Genomic DNA, 17,717 nt, shown 5'->3' with positions numbered 1-17,717 from the left:
AAATTGTAAATATTGCATCATGTTGCAGCATTGCAGTCGAGCGGACATGCTAGTGCATGCTTTCACACAGTCGCACGGTGTTTTCGAGAACATTGCCTGCTTGTTTGTTTAGTAGGAAATAGAATATGCAGGTGTTCCTCGTGTGCCAGATGCTGATGCGGCATTCAAGCTCAATTTGCCATTATGAAAAAATTAAAATGTGAGACAATCTTGCGACGGGAGACATGATTATTGCATGGGTAGCCTGAGGGAGGAGGACATCAAGGCAGATGAGGTGCAGCGGAAACAAGACGATGAGGGAGGAACAGGCTGATGCACTGTGCCGTAAAAAAGTACTTCCTCCTTTTTACAGATTTCTTCTGTTTTCGCCGTTTTGTCACGCTTTGATTTCAGATCAAACTCATTTCAATACCAGACAACAATGAACCGTGTAAAACAAGAAGCAGTTTTCGAATTATGCTTTAACTTACTGAAGGAAAAATGGCTATCAACAGCAAATTGGCCAGTTTAGAAAAAACAGTTGTGAGTTACAGAAGGAAAAAAAGGCAACTTGCGTGATTAGTCATGTTTAACCCATCAAGACCTGCAGCAGGCCTTGGGTCTTGATGGATTAAATGATGGTGGAAAAAAGTAATTTCACACTTTTTGAACTTGATTAGTTAATGACGGCTGGTTGAACTATCAACTTCTCACTGACATAAAACTAAATCTGCACACAAAACGCTGTCAATAGCACAAAAACGACTGTCTTTCCAAGAGATAAAACCAGCAAGTGTGAGCTTTTACACATTGAGAGACTTGGTTCTATTTCTCTTACGAGTCAACACAATTTTTCACTGTTTGGGAAAACAATGAATCAGGAGTTTTTATTGTGTAACTGTTGCACACCTTACTCTTGACACAGTTTTTCAGCTTCACTGCCCCAAATCAGAGCAAACTGGTGGAGCGTGAACTCCAGAGCTGGATTTGTGACCTTTGAGTGCAGATAACTGTGTCTGTTAATTTATGTCTAGGGTCAAGATTAACATCTTTCTTTTTTTTTTATTTAGATGAGTTGATGCCGTTCCCTGCATTGACTGGCGTAAACACATTTAACATAAACAACTAAATTACATACATAGATCACATAAATTCAAAATGAAAGTAACTACAAAAAAATCACAAATTTATAGGCTACAGATCAAAACAAATTGTGCTATAATAAAAAAAACATCATAGAAAAGGACATTCACTTCTTTATGTCAAGAAGAAAAACATACATAATCAAAAACAAGAATATAAGAATCATTCAGTGTAGTCGTTTTTTTATAAATACCTCCGTAAAGCTGGTATTTCCAGTATGTTTTTCAGTTCATGTTAACATAACTCTATATAAAGCAGACATCTTCAAAGGATTTGTATGAAGTTGGATTGCATGTCTAGTTTGATAATCTTGTACATTAGTAGTTAAAAACTACGAATGTCATTTTTTGAACTGATGTTTTATCTCGTATAGTAGCCACCTTTGTTCCAGAATGTAAACCTTTTAAAATGTCCTTATACTGCCCAATAGCTCCCATACAAAGCTTGTAGAATATTATAATGCAATGCTTTCCCCCCCACTCCTCTTCATCTCAGTGCATGATCCCTTAGTGCCCAAGTTATAGGTTAAGAGAGGAGATAAAAAGCCCTCCCCCAACCAATGTGGAAAACACAGATCAAAAGGAAGAGAAGAAGAGAGGAGGAGGGGGCGCCGCGAGGATGGCAGGCAGTGATGAGAGCTTTGTTGCTGCTAATGGAGAAGGTTCAGAGCGAAGCGGGGTTAATGTGATACGTGCTCACGTGAGCCGCACCCAATATCACGGCCCCGGCTCCTCTCTATAGACCGAGCGTCTGATACTCTGTTCACAAGAGTAGAAGAAGTGGAAGGCTTCAGCAGGGGTCCTAAGGTTGCAGATGGGCGTACGAGCGTAGTATCACAAGTCCGCACCGTCGGACGTTGCATCATTGTTGCTTTGCACACGCGTGGCACAAGTTGCCATAGCGAGATCTGCTTGCATCAGCACTCGGTCGTCTTGCCTCAACACGCGGCGCAGACGGGGCGATGCAAACACGGCGCAACAGCCAAAAATATGTGGAAAGAAAAGTTCTGTGTCAATAAACTGAAATCTGACTTAGACAGACGGTGTGAACAGGTGATGAAATCTGCCAACACCCAAATGGAGCGCTACAATGCAAATGTGTTTAGATGGATGCAGAGAGCTCCAACTTTCTGCTGGCGCCTATTGTTGCACTCATAAAATATCTCAGGAGGGTTTTTTGTTGTTGTTGTTTGTTGTCTAGGTTATTCTTAGGTTTTACAGTGTCAGCCAAACAGATTCAGACCTCTTAGGTTCTTTTTCCAGCAGGACGATGACTCTGAACAGGGGGAGACGATTTTCATCTGTTAGAATGGCCCAGTTAAAGCCTAAACTTAAAATCTAGTCAGGTTTCACCAGTGGTTTTGTTTAACAACTAGATAACTTCTAAAGGCAATGGAGAACAGTCAATTTTATTTTGGGGTATAAGAGTGAAACGGGCTGAATACAAAAGCCACACTTTTCAGAAAAAAGCTAATGTTTGTCTTCCATTTGAGTTAGTCTCTCCAACTACTTTGTCTTGGTTTACCATAAGTAATCTAAATAAAGTACAGGAACGCTTGTGGTTCTAAAATTTGGACAAAATTTGGAAAAGTTTTATGTGTGTGAACACTTATTCAATCCACTTTATGCAAATCAAAATTGTGTCAAAAGTTTGGACTCGTATAAAATAAGATTGATCCTTAAGACATATTTCAGGTTGTCCCAAAGTAAAATGAAAAATACAATGAAATTAATGTGATGCACGCCAAGAGTATTGGAAAAATAAAAATGACATCAGAAATGTTTTTTGCTAAAAAAAAAAAAAAAAGAATAAGTTAATAAGTAAAAAGAAAACAAAAACACACACACAACTTTTTATGTAGTATGTTAAGAACGAATATATTTTTATTCCCAACGTGAACAATACCTAACTTTCCAGGAATTGTTTTTTTTTCTGTCAATCAAAACTTTATTTTTATCACTGTATTTTTCTCGCCTACATTCCTTGATTTAAAACTAACAACTTTGTGTTGTTTTTTAAAGCCATTGCTATGGAAACCAAGTCACGCATTTCGCTGTTAATGGCTTTTATTGAAAGATTTTCTTCCCCTGCGTCTGGAAAGTTAACATGTTCACTCTTTGATTAGGGTACATAAGAAAATATTTTATAAAGTTTGAGGCTTCGGTTTACAGTTTTAAGATTGACAATGGCCCCTTTGTTTAAATATTCATCTTATTTCAAACATGATGAGTACTCCAAAGGCGATATCATCTTTTATTGTTTGGCAGGAAGTCAAAAACTTTTCCAAAGCAGCAAAAATTTCACAAATTTCTTAAAATTCACAGGACAATTGCAAATTGGTGATTTATTTACATATAATACACACTATTATTTCACTGTAAGGAAAAAAACAAAAAGCAAATTCACAAATATTTTTTTCTTTATGGAAGACAACCGATAAGACATGGGACGACTTCTGACAAAACCACTGTAAGTGTGTAGCGTGTGTGTGCGTGTTCGCAGCTCTCCTGAGACCGACTTCATTCACTCTCAATCACAAACAAATTAGCCTCGCTTTAACGCACCACTTCCCTCCAACCTGGCTGACTACACAGGTTCCTTCGCCCAGCCATGCACAACAGAGACGTCCCACATGGATACCGTTCATATAACAACCCTGAAGATCTACAGTCAAGTGTGTGCAAATAGTGGCGCAGCATGCGATGCGTCCACATGCTTTATTTTGAGTGGTTTTGTTTTGTTGAAGGAATCACTGGAAATAATGAGTAATTTAAATTTTTATGTTCTTTTGAAACCAAGGTAAAGGTCATCTGCAGCTGTTTTTCCACAAATGGATGTTGACATTGAATTACATTTACTTGCTTCCACAAATGATGTGCATTTTAATACATGTTGGCTGGGTATTATGCAATGAAAACCTTTTAAGCTTCAGTAACTCTTACTGAAGTCATTAAGAACAATTTCGTACACCAATGTACACTTTAGTTTCTTCAACCATACACTTTATACAGTTAAAAGCTTGAAGAGCTGAGGGAGCTGCACCTCGAAACACTGAACAAAACTACTCAGTTAGATGCTAACATCTACAAACTGTTAGCATCTACAGCTTATAGATGCTGTACCATTGAGGACTCCGTTTGAATGGGGTTGATGAATCTTACGTTTAAAAGTAAAGTTATGTTATCAAATGTTTTCACAAGACGGCGTGTCAAATAAACCGAGGGTTGTTGAATCACATTCTGTTTGAGGCGCTGAGGGTCTAGAATGGCCTGCAGTCAAACTGTAGAAACCTGACCTTTTCATGGTGTAAACTTTCATTTATAGGCATTTCATTTCTATTTTCTTTCTCCTCCTCTGCTGTGCTGTAGTGTAGACTGGGCTGCGGTTTTTCATATGATCACTACATCAAGGCAACCTTAGTTTGGTCTCTGGCTCTTGTATATCTGCATGTGTTCCTGGATTTTGTTCGCAAAAAATTGTGTCTATGGATACGGCTCAACATCTCCCTAAACCTTCCACCAACTCAACCCAACCCAACCTCTCACTCACCACCTTTCCTAACTAAGTCACTTTTTCCCCCACCAAGCATATTTTATTTGTTGTACACAATTCATTGCTGCAATAACTTGTTTCTGAATTGTTACACATTACAGCTAAACGGCTTAGTAAAAAAAGAAACAACGTTTTTAGTGGCCTTAGGAACATTAACGCTGGAATTGAATCCTTGTTCCAGAGTTCTAGCTTCTTTCTTATTATGTTTGGAAAGTTGAAAATCTGTGGCATCTGAGAAAATAATTTTACCTGCTCATCCATCTTTTTTCAAAAGTCTGTCTATTTTGCATCATTTGTGCCGACTTCCCTTGCCTAACTTTGAGTTCTTTAAAGAGTTCCTATTGATTTGTGTTTATATACACAAGGCATGATGTCAACTCTGTAATAATATAAATGCAGAATCTTAATTTAAGACGAGTCAGTGTACGAACATCCTTCGAATGCATAGAAACTTTAGCAGGGTCGTGTAACCTACCAGCCTACGGAGCTGACCTTAAAATCATCAGTTGTGAGATGTGATCAAAAAGTTTTTTCCAGGTGTGTGTGTGTGTTTTTTCTGTGAAAGAACAAGAAAATTTGAATACAGCCACAGGGCTTATGATGTACAGAACATAGAGTACACTGAACATGATGTACCGCTTGCTTCTTTCTCTCTCTCTCTCTGTGCCTGTCTGCTTGACTGTGTGGGAGCAAACTGTACACGTGTGTTTCACGGATGAGTACGAAACATTGGAGGTCCTATTTGTGTATGCATTTAGGTCCAGAGTGAGCACTCTGAATGAAGCGTACTCGTACGCACCACGTGAATGTAAACAAATGAGAACACGATGTACGCCAAAAACGCACGGCAAAGCATGCGCCGCTGCAGAGGACAGCACATCTACATACAAGCACCTTTGCGCAGTGATGCTATTTATTGACTCCCTTCCAAGTGTTAATTTGGAAACAATTCAACAGCCTCTTGAGTGTTATTTTCTTACACATGTATTGGCTTGATATTAGACCCATTGATTTAGATTTGCCGGGTTGTGTTTGTGCGAGGTAGGCCACCTGCAATCCTCCCTCTTGGCGGATTTATTCAACGCTTCAGACAAAGATCAATAGGTCGGAAACGGAGTAGGGAAAGCAGGAAGGAAAATGTGTGTTCATGTCCACTTCTTCACCTGGTTGTGTGTTTGATGCACGTAGGCTCAAGAAGCATGTTTACATGCATGATTTGTTTTTACATTTTGTCATGGTACAAGCTTTTTTTTCTATTTTATTTGAGCTTGTATGATTAGAGGAACAGAAATCGGAGCAAATTTGGGAATTGGAACAGTCAATACTTCTGAGTCGATACCTTTTGAGGTACCGCTGTTTGCAGAAACTTCTTGGGGATTTCAGGGTGATGAAATCCCCATTTGGTTCCATGTATTTCTTGTCGTAAACATTAAGCAGGACTACTTAGGACTCTCTTTAAACGATGTACATCTTCACGTCACTCCGAGTGCTCGAAAAATAGGTGTGTACTTGAGATCCAATTAGGCACTTGTGGACTTTAATCAACTAACACTATTTACTAATTAGGTGGCTTCTGTATGCTGGATTTTATATGGGAGTCTCGGAGTAAAAGTGACTATCAATTCTTAAAATTTGAGGCTGGAAATATTTCAGGTTAGAAAATAGAATAAAACATGTCAAAGATCACAAGCTGTTTTCACAAAATCTGCACTTGGTGTAGAATAATCCGGTCCAGATTTTGTCACTGTTATATGTTCTGGTAAGAAGCTGATCTACATTGGCCTAGAACCCCACCAAAAAGTAGTGGAATAGTCCTTTATCACTAAGCTGAATCAAAAGGCAGAATCAGAGTATACAGCTGATGAAACACTAAAACAGAGACATAATTTCTCCTAAATTCTGAGTGTGTTCTAAAAGTTTGCCAAGAAAAAAAAATGAAATCCTGAAATTTGAGTCTGGAGTTCTGAGATGGGGAAAACATCCAGGAACCCTGTAGAGAGTCAAAAACAAGAAGGAGCGATGAGAAATGACTGGAGAGGACAAGCTTCCTGTCTGGAAGTTAAAGACTTGAATGAATGTGTGATGGAGGAGAGGAGAGGAGAGGCAGAGAGCCTTGGCTTTAATCGGCTCCCTGGCCACCAATCATTCTAACTGAAGGAAGGACTGGGAGGGGGCAGAGGGGTTGGTTAACCGGTTCACACCAGGCCGACGCAAACTCAGTGCCCTCATCCCGCCGAGGGACCACCCGCACAACACACTGTCTAGAAAATATGCCTTGAGATCATGACCGCATTGCTAGATTGACATTTTTTCCTCCCCCGTTTTTAGGCTCCCGCACCTGGAACACACCATCAGAACATCACTAAACGTAGAGATGCACGTTTCAAGCCAACATGCTACATGTAGCCGCTTCGCTGCATATCAAATTCTTGGCCTCTCGTCTGCCCTTCCTCTCCCCTTTGACACAGTGAGCCCCAACCGGAAGCTCGGCCCCCTCTCTGGAGAAAGAGGCGCTTTTGTCTCTGCAAAACAGAGGCCTCTTTCTCCACGCTGTGCATGGTGTGTGCGCGTGTGTGTGTTTGCTCTGGGGTGACAAGTGCAGATAAAACCAAAAGCAATTGAGAAAGACGAAAAGACAGAAACGGAAGAGGAAGGAATTAACAACATGAGGGAAAACGATCCTAAGTTTGTTTTTTCTTTTTTTTTCTCTCTCTCTTTAGAGTTGCTGGTCTCTTGGCAGCAGCAAGGTGACATCACCACATGTGAGCGCAACATATACAGCGGCGCTTTATTTCTCACCCCGTGTTTTATGGAGCGGAGAAGACGGGGGCCCGTCGGCTGCGTCTAGACGCACAAGTCGCGAGCGTGGCGCCCGACTGTCCGGATCCTCCAGACCTGAACAAGCAGCATCTTTCTTACATACAGGTCATGGGGCGGAAAGTCAGAGTGTTGCCCGGGTAACACAGTAGGTTTCACAAAGGTTACGAGTTCCTTTTTTTTATGATTCTCAGGAGGCCTCCACATTTTTAGTTTCAAAGTTCCACACATTCCCAGATTTAAATTTACCCAATTTTTTTTTCTTTAAAAGTACAAAATGTCAACCTTGAAACTTTAAGATTGAGAAGAAAAGTTGAAACAGTAATATATCTTGCTTTTAGAGATGCACTGATCCAATATTATTGGCCCCAATTTTGGAAAAAAAAGGTTCTAGATCTGGTATCTGTCCAAGCCATAAGAGCACATCTATTCGGTCCAATTCTATATGCTTTGTGCTCTTGTCATATTTGTCAGTTTCAGTTTCTTTATTCATTTCTGCTTAGGAAACTGAAAAATCAAGGTGCGACACTTCTTGGCATGCTATTGGCTGGAATTTAAAAAACAGCAAATCCCAGAACTGCATTAGTTTGTCTTGGCACTGACTGGCTGTTCCCCCAAGCTTAGATAAGGGAAACTGTAGCTGAATCAGTTTCTACTGTTTGTATTGATGCATGTTAGAGTATATTTGGTGTCTAACTTACTAACATTGGCTGTTTAGAGTATCCTTTTTAGTATCCTAATTTTGTATGTAACAGTTTAGAAGTTTCCTAAGAAGTGTTTTCTTAGCCCTTGCAATTTTTTTTGTTTTGTTTTGGAAACAGATGTAAGTTTAAGGTACTGGAAGCCCACTAACTGTGTCGCTTTTAGAACCAGCTAATCTGGATTTCCACTAAATGCAGAGTTATTCACCGCAGGTGAGAAATTAACTGCTTATAACCTTTTAAAAATACTGAGCTATCCCTTTAAGGTCAGTGAGTGTACGACACCCCGGGGGGGGGCCTAAAGTTCAGTTTACTCGCTTAAAAATTTAAATGTTAGGAACATTTACATACGATTGAAGGTTTTCACACAGATGGAACAGAGGAAGGTTTAAGTACCAATAGATTTACAACCTTTAATGAAAATCCTCTTAAATCAAAGGAGCAAAGAAGACACCCGAGAGGCCTCTACTTGCTAACTAAAGAAGATTTAAAAGCTTTTATGATTTTTTTTCGTAATAAATCTTCAGAAAAATTTAAGATAATCTCAACGTTATCTTAAAGCGCGCATATATCCGCTTGTATTTTGTTAGCTGAACATACAGAGTATGATGAAGGTTTTGAAGTTTGAAATATGTTGCACAGTGAGAGGAAAGTGACTGAGCCGTGCTTTTACGAGGAAGTCAATCAACCACACATTCTTTATCAGGCTCCAGTCTTTCCTATGGCGGTTCTCACCCAGACATTAGAGTTCAAGATGTGAACTTTCACCTTCTTACCTAACTCTAGCAGACAGCTTTCAACAACATGCTGCAATTTCACCAATTTCCCTTCTTCAGTCTGAGCACAGCAGTGACCTTTGACATCCATATCATGTTGGAAGTCATACTCTGTGTTCTTTGTTTCCTTTTTAAGATGAAAACAAATGACCTGTGTACTGTGGGTTGTGAGGGAGAAGCTCGTGTGGCGCGAACTCTGGCCCAGTATTAAAGTGATGTAGCAGCAGAGATTCAAGCATGACTCGCATTACAATAACCCAGATGTCCTTGCAATGTTTGATAGCGACATATAGATATTTTACGAAACGTGAATTGATGCCACTCTTTGATAACTTTGCTTGTAATATTGTTTTGCGAGGTTTACAGTTAACTGAGGGTCTACTAAAGTGAGGGTCTTCAAAAAAAATCTTAAGATATTGCTTGCAATGTGTGCCATGATTTCTTTAGCATTTTACAGTTGTAACTTTTTTTTTTCATTCATTGCTTCTTTCATCTGCTTTTGAAGTATTTGTTTGCGTCATTACTTGTTGTTTTTATACGGTAGCAAGTAAATCAGGTGGTAGGAGAAGCAGTTAATGGCATGGAAGATGGGTTTTTCCCCATTTTTTGGTGATCAAAATACAAACAAACTTCCACCTTTCTAGATGTATGTCACGTCAGGCAATCGCAATACAAACGTTTTTCACTGGCCAGCCAAAATGTTTGTTGTTGTTGTTCAATGACATAGTATAAAAGGGATTTTTTTTTTAAAGAAACTGGTTTTAAATTGCCAGAAACCACCTTTGTAAAATCAAACAAAAAAATGTACCTCATCACTGTCAGAGTTGTTGTGATATTACTGTAATAAGTGTTGAAAGCCACCCAATGCACAAACATAATCAAAGGCTTCAATTTAGACGAAAAACTGTTAACATTATCTGCAAAACCCGTGGAAAGTTAAACACATGCAGCTTATAAAAGGGTTATCTAATTTTGTGCAAACAACCTTTCAGTAGTGGAGATCTTCACCCACGCATGAAGCGTTCTCACAGAGAAAAGAAAATCATTGACCCTCTGATTCTTTTCAGTGTGATGATGCATACGGCTAGTTGTAAAAAATAATTTAAAAATATAAAATACAAGCCTGTTCACTTTGAGTGCAGTTTATTGTGACTTATTTATAGCAGTTGGTTGCTGAAGCTCAGTACTGTTGTGAATAGCTGTGATTTTCTGTTGCATGAGATTTCTGTGGTAGATTAGGGCTCCTTCCTTCCTTCCTTCCTTCCTTCCTTCCTTCCTTCCTTCCTTCCTTCCTTCCTTCCTTCCTTCCTTCCTTCCTTCCTTCCTTCCTTCCTTCCTTCCTTCCTTCCTTCCTTCCTTCCTTCCTTCCTTCCTTCCTTCCTTCCTTCCTTCCTTCCTTCCTTCCTTCCTTCCTTCCATCCATCCATCCATCCATCCATCCATCCATCCAAATTTTGACTAGAGAAATTTGTAGCAACCCTTGTGCGTGGATGTATGTGAACAAGGATGAAGAATTAGCAAATGAGGCTCGATAAGTGACAGAAAGTTGTTTAGCCATCTTACACGCTAGGATCATCTCATCATTTAGTGGATATCTTCTATGGTTTGACAGGCATAATGTAGCAGCAGGGCGGATCCTGATTGCAGTTTCTCAATCAATTGTTTTTGAGCCGTAATGGGCTTTCAATGGCAGCAATTCCTGAATTTCAAAGTTGAAAAGTGCAGGTATGTCGTTCATGTAAAAGCAAGAGAGCGGGTCCTGTACGTACCAGCTGCTCTGCGGACAGCCAGCATGCTTTCACATCCACCCACACGCTCCCCACCATCCTGCAATAGTCTTCCCCACATTACCCTGGGGATGCGACCCGAGCCACTTGTACAGTAAAAGCAGCGTCTCATGTGGCAGGAGACATGGACACATGCGCGCGCACGAAACACTTTGCCATCTGGGACTCATTTTCTCCCCATCTATAACAGCTGCGGCCGAGGCTTTCATGTGTTGTGGTGGCCAGCGGAGGAATGCTGGGCAAACGGCCCTACGTGCCCCAACAGAAGGTAAATTACAGGGAGCCCCATCGCACCGTGACCCCGGAGAAAAGGCAAGCGGACGCTTTGGTGTTTATGGACGAGGCCTCCTGGGTTTGATGTTTTTTAAATGGCTTGATCGGAACAAGCTATGTTTAAAACTTAAGCATTTCAATAAAAAAGTTGATTGAATACAATAGACCATTGTAATTCCGCCCAATTCTAATCTCGCTTCAATGCTTCGTCTCTGCTTTCTCCCATTGACTTGGATTCCTCTGGTAGAATGTCAACCGGCCCAATCAGCGAACAGAAGAAGTTGTGAATGATGATGTCAATTTTCAGCTCTGTTTAGTTTTGTAATCTGTCTTTGGTTTTAGCAATGGCAGCAGATGAAATGAAGAAAGCCATTTAGTCCACGTTGGCCACACTTCCAAATATCGAGTTAGCATTAACAGCCGTCTTGTTTGACTCGGCACTTCTCTCTTTGCAGTGGAAGATGGTAGTTTGCAGTGTAGGCAGTTTCTCGTAAGGTTCAGAGAGTCAAAGTGGGGCATTACACACCAGCATGGGGAGATGTTAGCCATTGGGTAAAATTGTAATTGTTTCTCAAAAGCCGAGAGTCCAGATCCTCTGTACTATAGGGCATCTATGTATTTTTTTTTTTACAAATTTACACAGTGATGTAATCCTCAAGGACAGTGCAAAAAGAAAAACACCCTCTAAAATTGATCAAAGTTCTAAAGAAAAAATTGTTTATCAAACACTAAATGAGACCCAAAGGGAAAATTATCCAATGCTGATCTTTGGCTGACTGCATCTCTAATCAAATGATTTATTTTGTCACAGCGTGACAACAACTGAATTACTCAGCCACAGAGCTATCAAGCATGGTACAACCAGTGCTGCTAGCTCACTAAAACAAAAAACAAAAACATACAAATGATTTTTTTTCCTAATCTGGAATGGAAAATCTATTCACATTTAGGATGTTTTAAGACTTAAAGACTGTTTTATAGCCCCTTGTTCCAGTTTAGTGGGCCCTCAAATGACTATAAATAACTGGTATTTTAGCTATCAGCAACTAGAAACTAGCTGTAGTCACTAGTTACATTCTGAATGAACATTCAAAAAACAATTCCTTACAGAGTACTCCTGTTGTTTCCATGTCATAACTTTCCAAACAGGAGAGATTGCATCTCTGAGTCTTTAGCATATCGATGTGAGTCCACAGTAATGAATGGTGTAAAATGGCTTTAATTAGCCTTAACGTTGTCATACGTTTTATTTGAACTGCAGTTGCGTAGATTCTCCAGCAGGGCATGTTTTCTTTACACATGCTAATGTGTCAAAAGCAACATGGGGATGAATGAGAGTTTCCTATGAGATTGTGTATTCCTACTGAACACAACTACTACTTTGCTGAAGAGTGACAGAACTTGAATTTACCTAATTCCTTCATGTTGAAGTGCTCCTAGGTGCAGGAAGTCTGATTTTAAGGATCATTTTTCATAAATGTAGTTTACCTACTTGTTGATTGCAGAAAATGATCATATTTAGGGCTTTAATGCTTATAAACTCTAAATAGTAAATCCTTTTTCTCGTCCTGCTTTTTAATGGTTGGTCAGAAGTTCACTAATGTGGTCAAGATCAATCATCTCTTGTGAAAGACATGATTTAAAATGCTGTAAAATTGCACCTATTGTTAAAATCTTATTTTCAATGAAGAAATTTCTGGAGAAAATTTTTAATTACGTTTACAATTTAGAAATTGTACAGTTTTTTTATTTTGTTTGAACTGACAGTTGATTCAAAGTTGTGTTTTTTAGCACATATTGCAAGTTAAAAATCCTGCTATTAGCATCTTTCTGTTTTGGTTTCATGTCCGACTGTTCAGTGTTTGGGGTCAATAGTAAACTACAGTTTGCTCTCAGAAACACACGCACGCACCCGCACACACACGCACGCACACACACACACACACACACACACACACATGCATGCATGCTTTTATTTCAACACGACCCAAACTGGAAGCAATAAAATGTCAGCAGTGAAAAGGTCAACAAAGGGCAACTGGCATTACTTTACGCATCTCTTCCTCTTTGTAATGGGGTGTAAAATCAAAGCAGATTGGGTAAGCAGGGCTTCCTTAGTACGGTTCACAGAGCTGTCAAATGGCAATAAGCGAGCCACGTAGTTAAATCCAAGAAGATTCTCTTTGAACACTAGACGTCCATGCACAGCTGCTAGTCCTCGTCTTCACTTAAAACTGGATATTTTCTGCCCATATGTCTTGAATACAGTCTTGACAAAATACGGAGAGGAGGGATTGGGAATTGCATTTAGCCAGATACTCAAAACATTTTCTTAAAATACCTTAATGGGGATAATTATGTATTTTTGGAAAGATTGGAAGATTAATACCTGAACACCAACTATAAAGTCTTAAAAATTCAAACATTTTAAAAAGACTAAGTAATGCCTAGCCTGGTAGGGGCACAAGTAAAGCTTGGTGGCCCGCCAGGCTTATAATACACTGTGGGAAACCCTGCCTCTATACAACAAATTGATCAAACCCTTTAGATCTACAATTAAAAAAATCAGTCCCTATAATTTATCTAGTTCCTGCTTATTAGCCTAATAAAGTTCAGTCATCTACGACAAACTAAATAAGATTTCTTTTCAAAATACAACAAAGAATATTTATTATCGCAACAAAACAGTTTTTTTTTTTTTGTATTCAACGATACAGGATAGAGCAATAAAAACGGTGCAGCAGACAACATGAACACTGCTGTCAAGGTTAAAATGGCAGCGGGTGTCCAAGAAGTCGGCTGTGAAACACACAGCAGCTAAATGTCACTCTCACTGGGTTTGATGGTTTCATAAATCTGACTGTAAGGACTGGAAGGCTGCACAACCTCCGTTTCCTCTTTGCTTTAGCGTCAGAGCTGTCAGGATGGGGGGCGTCGCCCAAAAAGACTGAAAGCCACATCAGAAGAGTAACTGAGTTGTTTGGGGAATAAGAGGCTTCTGCGCTACGCCGAGAGAAATTAGTGAAATCCTGGACTGCATTATTCTGACATGGAATATTACGAGTTTCAAATTGCCTACAAATCGGAACCAGATGAAGTTGTGACTTGTAGCTAAATATGTGGCGCTTCAGTTTGTGTTATTGCTATTTCATTTTATAGAACAGCACATATTGGCATTGGGAATGTGAAGTGGCACAAAGTAGAAGTAGAAACCTGAAAAACATGATTTTGCACTTCAGCTTCCTGGTTCAATTGCAGCTCAAAGTTACGGCTTTGTGCCATAAATAACCTGGATATTCCTGATTTTGGTTGAAACGTCTCTTGCTGAGACTCCCGTCTTTGTCGGCGGGGTCAGGTTTGGAATTGAATAATTCTCTGGCTGTATGGAAGAGAAACTGCAAATGAAACCATCAATCTCATCTCACTCAAATGCACAGTTTACTCATTCTAACTTATTACCACTGACTAGTTTCCCTGTTGAATATAATCATCCCCCATAACATGATGATTCCACCACAGTGTTAGTTTCCTACCGCTAATAGTGTTTTGGCTGTAAAAGTTCTGTTTGGGACGTATCTGACCTGAGTAGCAAACTATAAGCAGGTTGATTTGTGGTTTTTCTTTGTACCAACTAAACATAAAGGCTGGATTTGTAGAGTCTAACCTCCCTGAGCTGTGGGTCTCTGCAGCTCCTCCAAAGTGCTAGTTCTTCTATTAACTAATGCAGAAATGTTTTCACGACTGGATGTGTTCCTGGGTCTGGGTACAGTGAAGATTTCAGTTGTAACATGACAAAATTGTGAAAATATTTGAGCGGTATGCTTATGCAAAGTCGATACCGATGCTTCGGAGCTGAGGTTGTGCTAAATTCACCCTGCGAAGGTTGAAGGACGCTCAATGAGGTTGAATTCTCTGAGTGCGATTAACATGTCCTCGTTTATTCCATCAGTTCAGCAGCAGGAGCCGGGCCCCTCTGCGTCGGAGCATAGCATCCTATGCAGCATTTGACGAGAGAGCAGGGCGGCAGGGAGAAATTTGACAGAGCGCCAAGCCGACCTCGTTTTCCCCAACCTGGTGGGTGTGTGTGCGTGTATGTGTGTGTGTGTTGCAGTCACAAGCAGTGCCCGTAGCTTTAATAGCCAGCTTGGCTCACTTCACAGCTTCTGGATCTCCACCCTGCACTTAATACATGTAACTGAATCCTCGCTGCTGCACAGCGGCCCTCGCTGAAACTAACCCCGGTTCAAACACGCACGCCTATATGCACACATGCATGGAGCCGCTCATGTTTTGGCACAGATGCACACGGACTTCCTAGTCGGGTCTTGTGAGGTAAATCACTTTTCTTTTCTTTCTTTTTTTTGCTGTTTCCAACCCTCATGTCAAATATTCAAGCCGGAGCTTACAGTGGGTCACAGCGTATGTACTGTACATCCTGTCCTCATACGTTGGAGAGTGCTTCCCTCCATCCAATCAAGCCATCAGGCTGAGCCACGTATCAGAGCTTGTAAGGGGGCTCTGAAAATATTACAGCTGCTAATAATAACACCAGCGAATGTGCTGTCACACTGTTTTCCTGCCTGTCCGTCTGCGTGTGTGTGTGTGCGCTGCATGTGCGCATCGCTTGGCATGGAGGCTTACTGTCCCCCCCTCCCCACACCTCCCCCTTCTCACCACAAGGAACTCATTGACCTGAATCAGAGCGCAGAGCCGCGCCCCTCCTCAGGGCTGCTGCACAAACGCCAGGGAGCCTCTAGTGGCCACACATGGAATCACGGAGGAGAGGAGAGCATCAGTGCAGGAAGTCACTCTGGATTAGGCCTGCAACTAATGATTATTTTAGTTGTCCATTTATTCTGATGATTAATTAGATTTTTTTTTTAAATGGGTACATTCTGCAGATTTTTCATTTAAGCCTATTTTTTTAAATATAATAATAAAAATACACTAAAAAGTGTAAATTTCCAATAAGAAAATTAACATTTTATTGCTTAAAATGCAAATACATGGGATTTCTTTAGTGAATGCTTGATCATCTGCATCTAAAAAAAGGAAAAACTTCTAACATCATGTGAAAAGCTCAGCTCTTTCTGCTTGATATCAATACAGTGTAGGGCTGATCAATAATTGGATGGCAAAATGTGCTTAATTTTTTTTTTTTTTTTTTTTCACAAATAATTTGAACCAGGTGAAGCTAAAACTGCAACTTAAGAACTTATAGGTAGAAAATACTTACAGTCATGTTTTTAAATGTGTGTTTTATTTTTTTTGGCTGAATTACTGCTCTGAATGTGTTGTTCTTTCAGCAATTGATCCTTTTCGAGTCTGTGTGCTCCACTTAACGATTAATCGATGACCAAATTAGTTGACGATTATTCTGATATTCGTTTCATCACAATTAATCGTTTGTATTCGTACATCCGTTTAAAGTTTCGACTATGTACCAATAATTGCTTCAGTATTGAAGCCATTTTCTGTTTCAGCTGGTAGCTAACAGTAGTACTATGAGGCTAGGATCTGACGGTGCACACATTCAGAATCATTCCTGTCTTACAGCCCGGCACTACATCTATCCGGTTTGTTCCGGTAGCACCGCGTCATTAGACTCATGACCGGCGGTGACACGCTGCGAGCGACAGAGAATGCGTGCGACCGTCCAAGTATCCAGTGGGTTAATCCGTCAACCGTTGGATGAACTCCAGCGCCAAACGGATTAGCCTTTCACTGGTCGACTGGCAATAAGGACGTCTTTCTTTTTCCTTTTTTTTCTTTCCTTTTTTTTTTAATCCTGAGGTTATCTGGAGAGAGCCGCGTGTCGGCATGCACTCTCGTGCCACTCTTGCTGAGGTTCAGAGGTCATAATTCGCACGAGTGGATGTCCACTTACATTTTTCATCCCCTGAAACAATGTTGCTTGTAAAATCGGAAGATGAAAGCAGATCTGTCAAGGAATATACTTCAAAAAACTAGTAACACAAAGTAACACCTGAAAAGTCTATTTTAGACCCTCTGATTTCTTATTTTTGCATATTTTCTATTTTTACACCACAGAGGCGCAGCTTTTATGCACCACTTTCATTTATCTGCCGTGGACCGTTCAGCCTCGTTCATTATCACATGCGACTAGTTGTCAAAACCATGAAAAACCCCAACATATTCATGTGGGTCTCTTTGCTGCTGTCATCTGGTGTGGATTCAGTGGGCACATGAGTGGGTTTCTTTGTTGCTGGAGAATCCTTGTGGGAATCATCACAATGTTTTGCATTCAGTGATGTTTGTGCCTTCCAAAAGCCTTCGTGCCCCTTGAACTATTCCACATTTATGGTGCAGCCACAAACTTCAATGTATTTGGGGGGTGCAGGTGCAGTGAAAGGAAGATGTTTTACAAAATCCCTAAAGAATCTAAAGACTAACAGTTCACCTAATTAAGCTTTCAGAAGCCAGAATTAGTAAATAGAGATGTATGGAGACATTTCATAATTGCAGTATGTGATACTTTGTAATTTGCCTCTTGTATAAAATCCCGATAAAATACACAATACTGTCTGATGTGGAAACGATCACTGATATGAAAACTTTTGCAAATGTATGTAGTTTGCCTTCCTGCTTGGACTGACATATTCTACAATACTTCAGCATTCAAAAAACATGTAAAATAGGACTTTACTATCAAGCGTCATGCAAAAGAC

General features: G+C 40.1%; 1 protein-coding gene across 2 annotated transcripts in view; it reads left to right on the top strand.

The window, feature by feature from the left end:
* LOC103459513 (protein phosphatase 1H-like) overlaps positions 1-17,717 on the top strand; it is a 136,246-nt gene that overhangs the window by 39,137 nt on the left and 79,392 nt on the right. For both annotated transcript variants that reach the window (XM_008401133.3, XM_081603840.1), the window contains exon 4: positions 7,395-7,639. In XM_008401133.3, coding sequence (XP_008399355.2) covers positions 7,395-7,639 — 245 coding nt within the window. The remainder of the gene's footprint in view (positions 1-7,394; positions 7,640-17,717) is intronic.

Source organism: Poecilia reticulata, chromosome 23 (genome assembly GCF_904066995.2).
Source record: "Poecilia reticulata chromosome 23, P_reticulata-male-v2, whole genome shotgun sequence".
Lineage (NCBI taxonomy): Eukaryota > Metazoa > Chordata > Actinopteri > Cyprinodontiformes > Poeciliidae > Poecilia > Poecilia reticulata.
The sequence above is the reverse complement of the archived record's forward strand: the minus strand, read 5'-3'. Positions and strand labels throughout refer to the sequence as shown.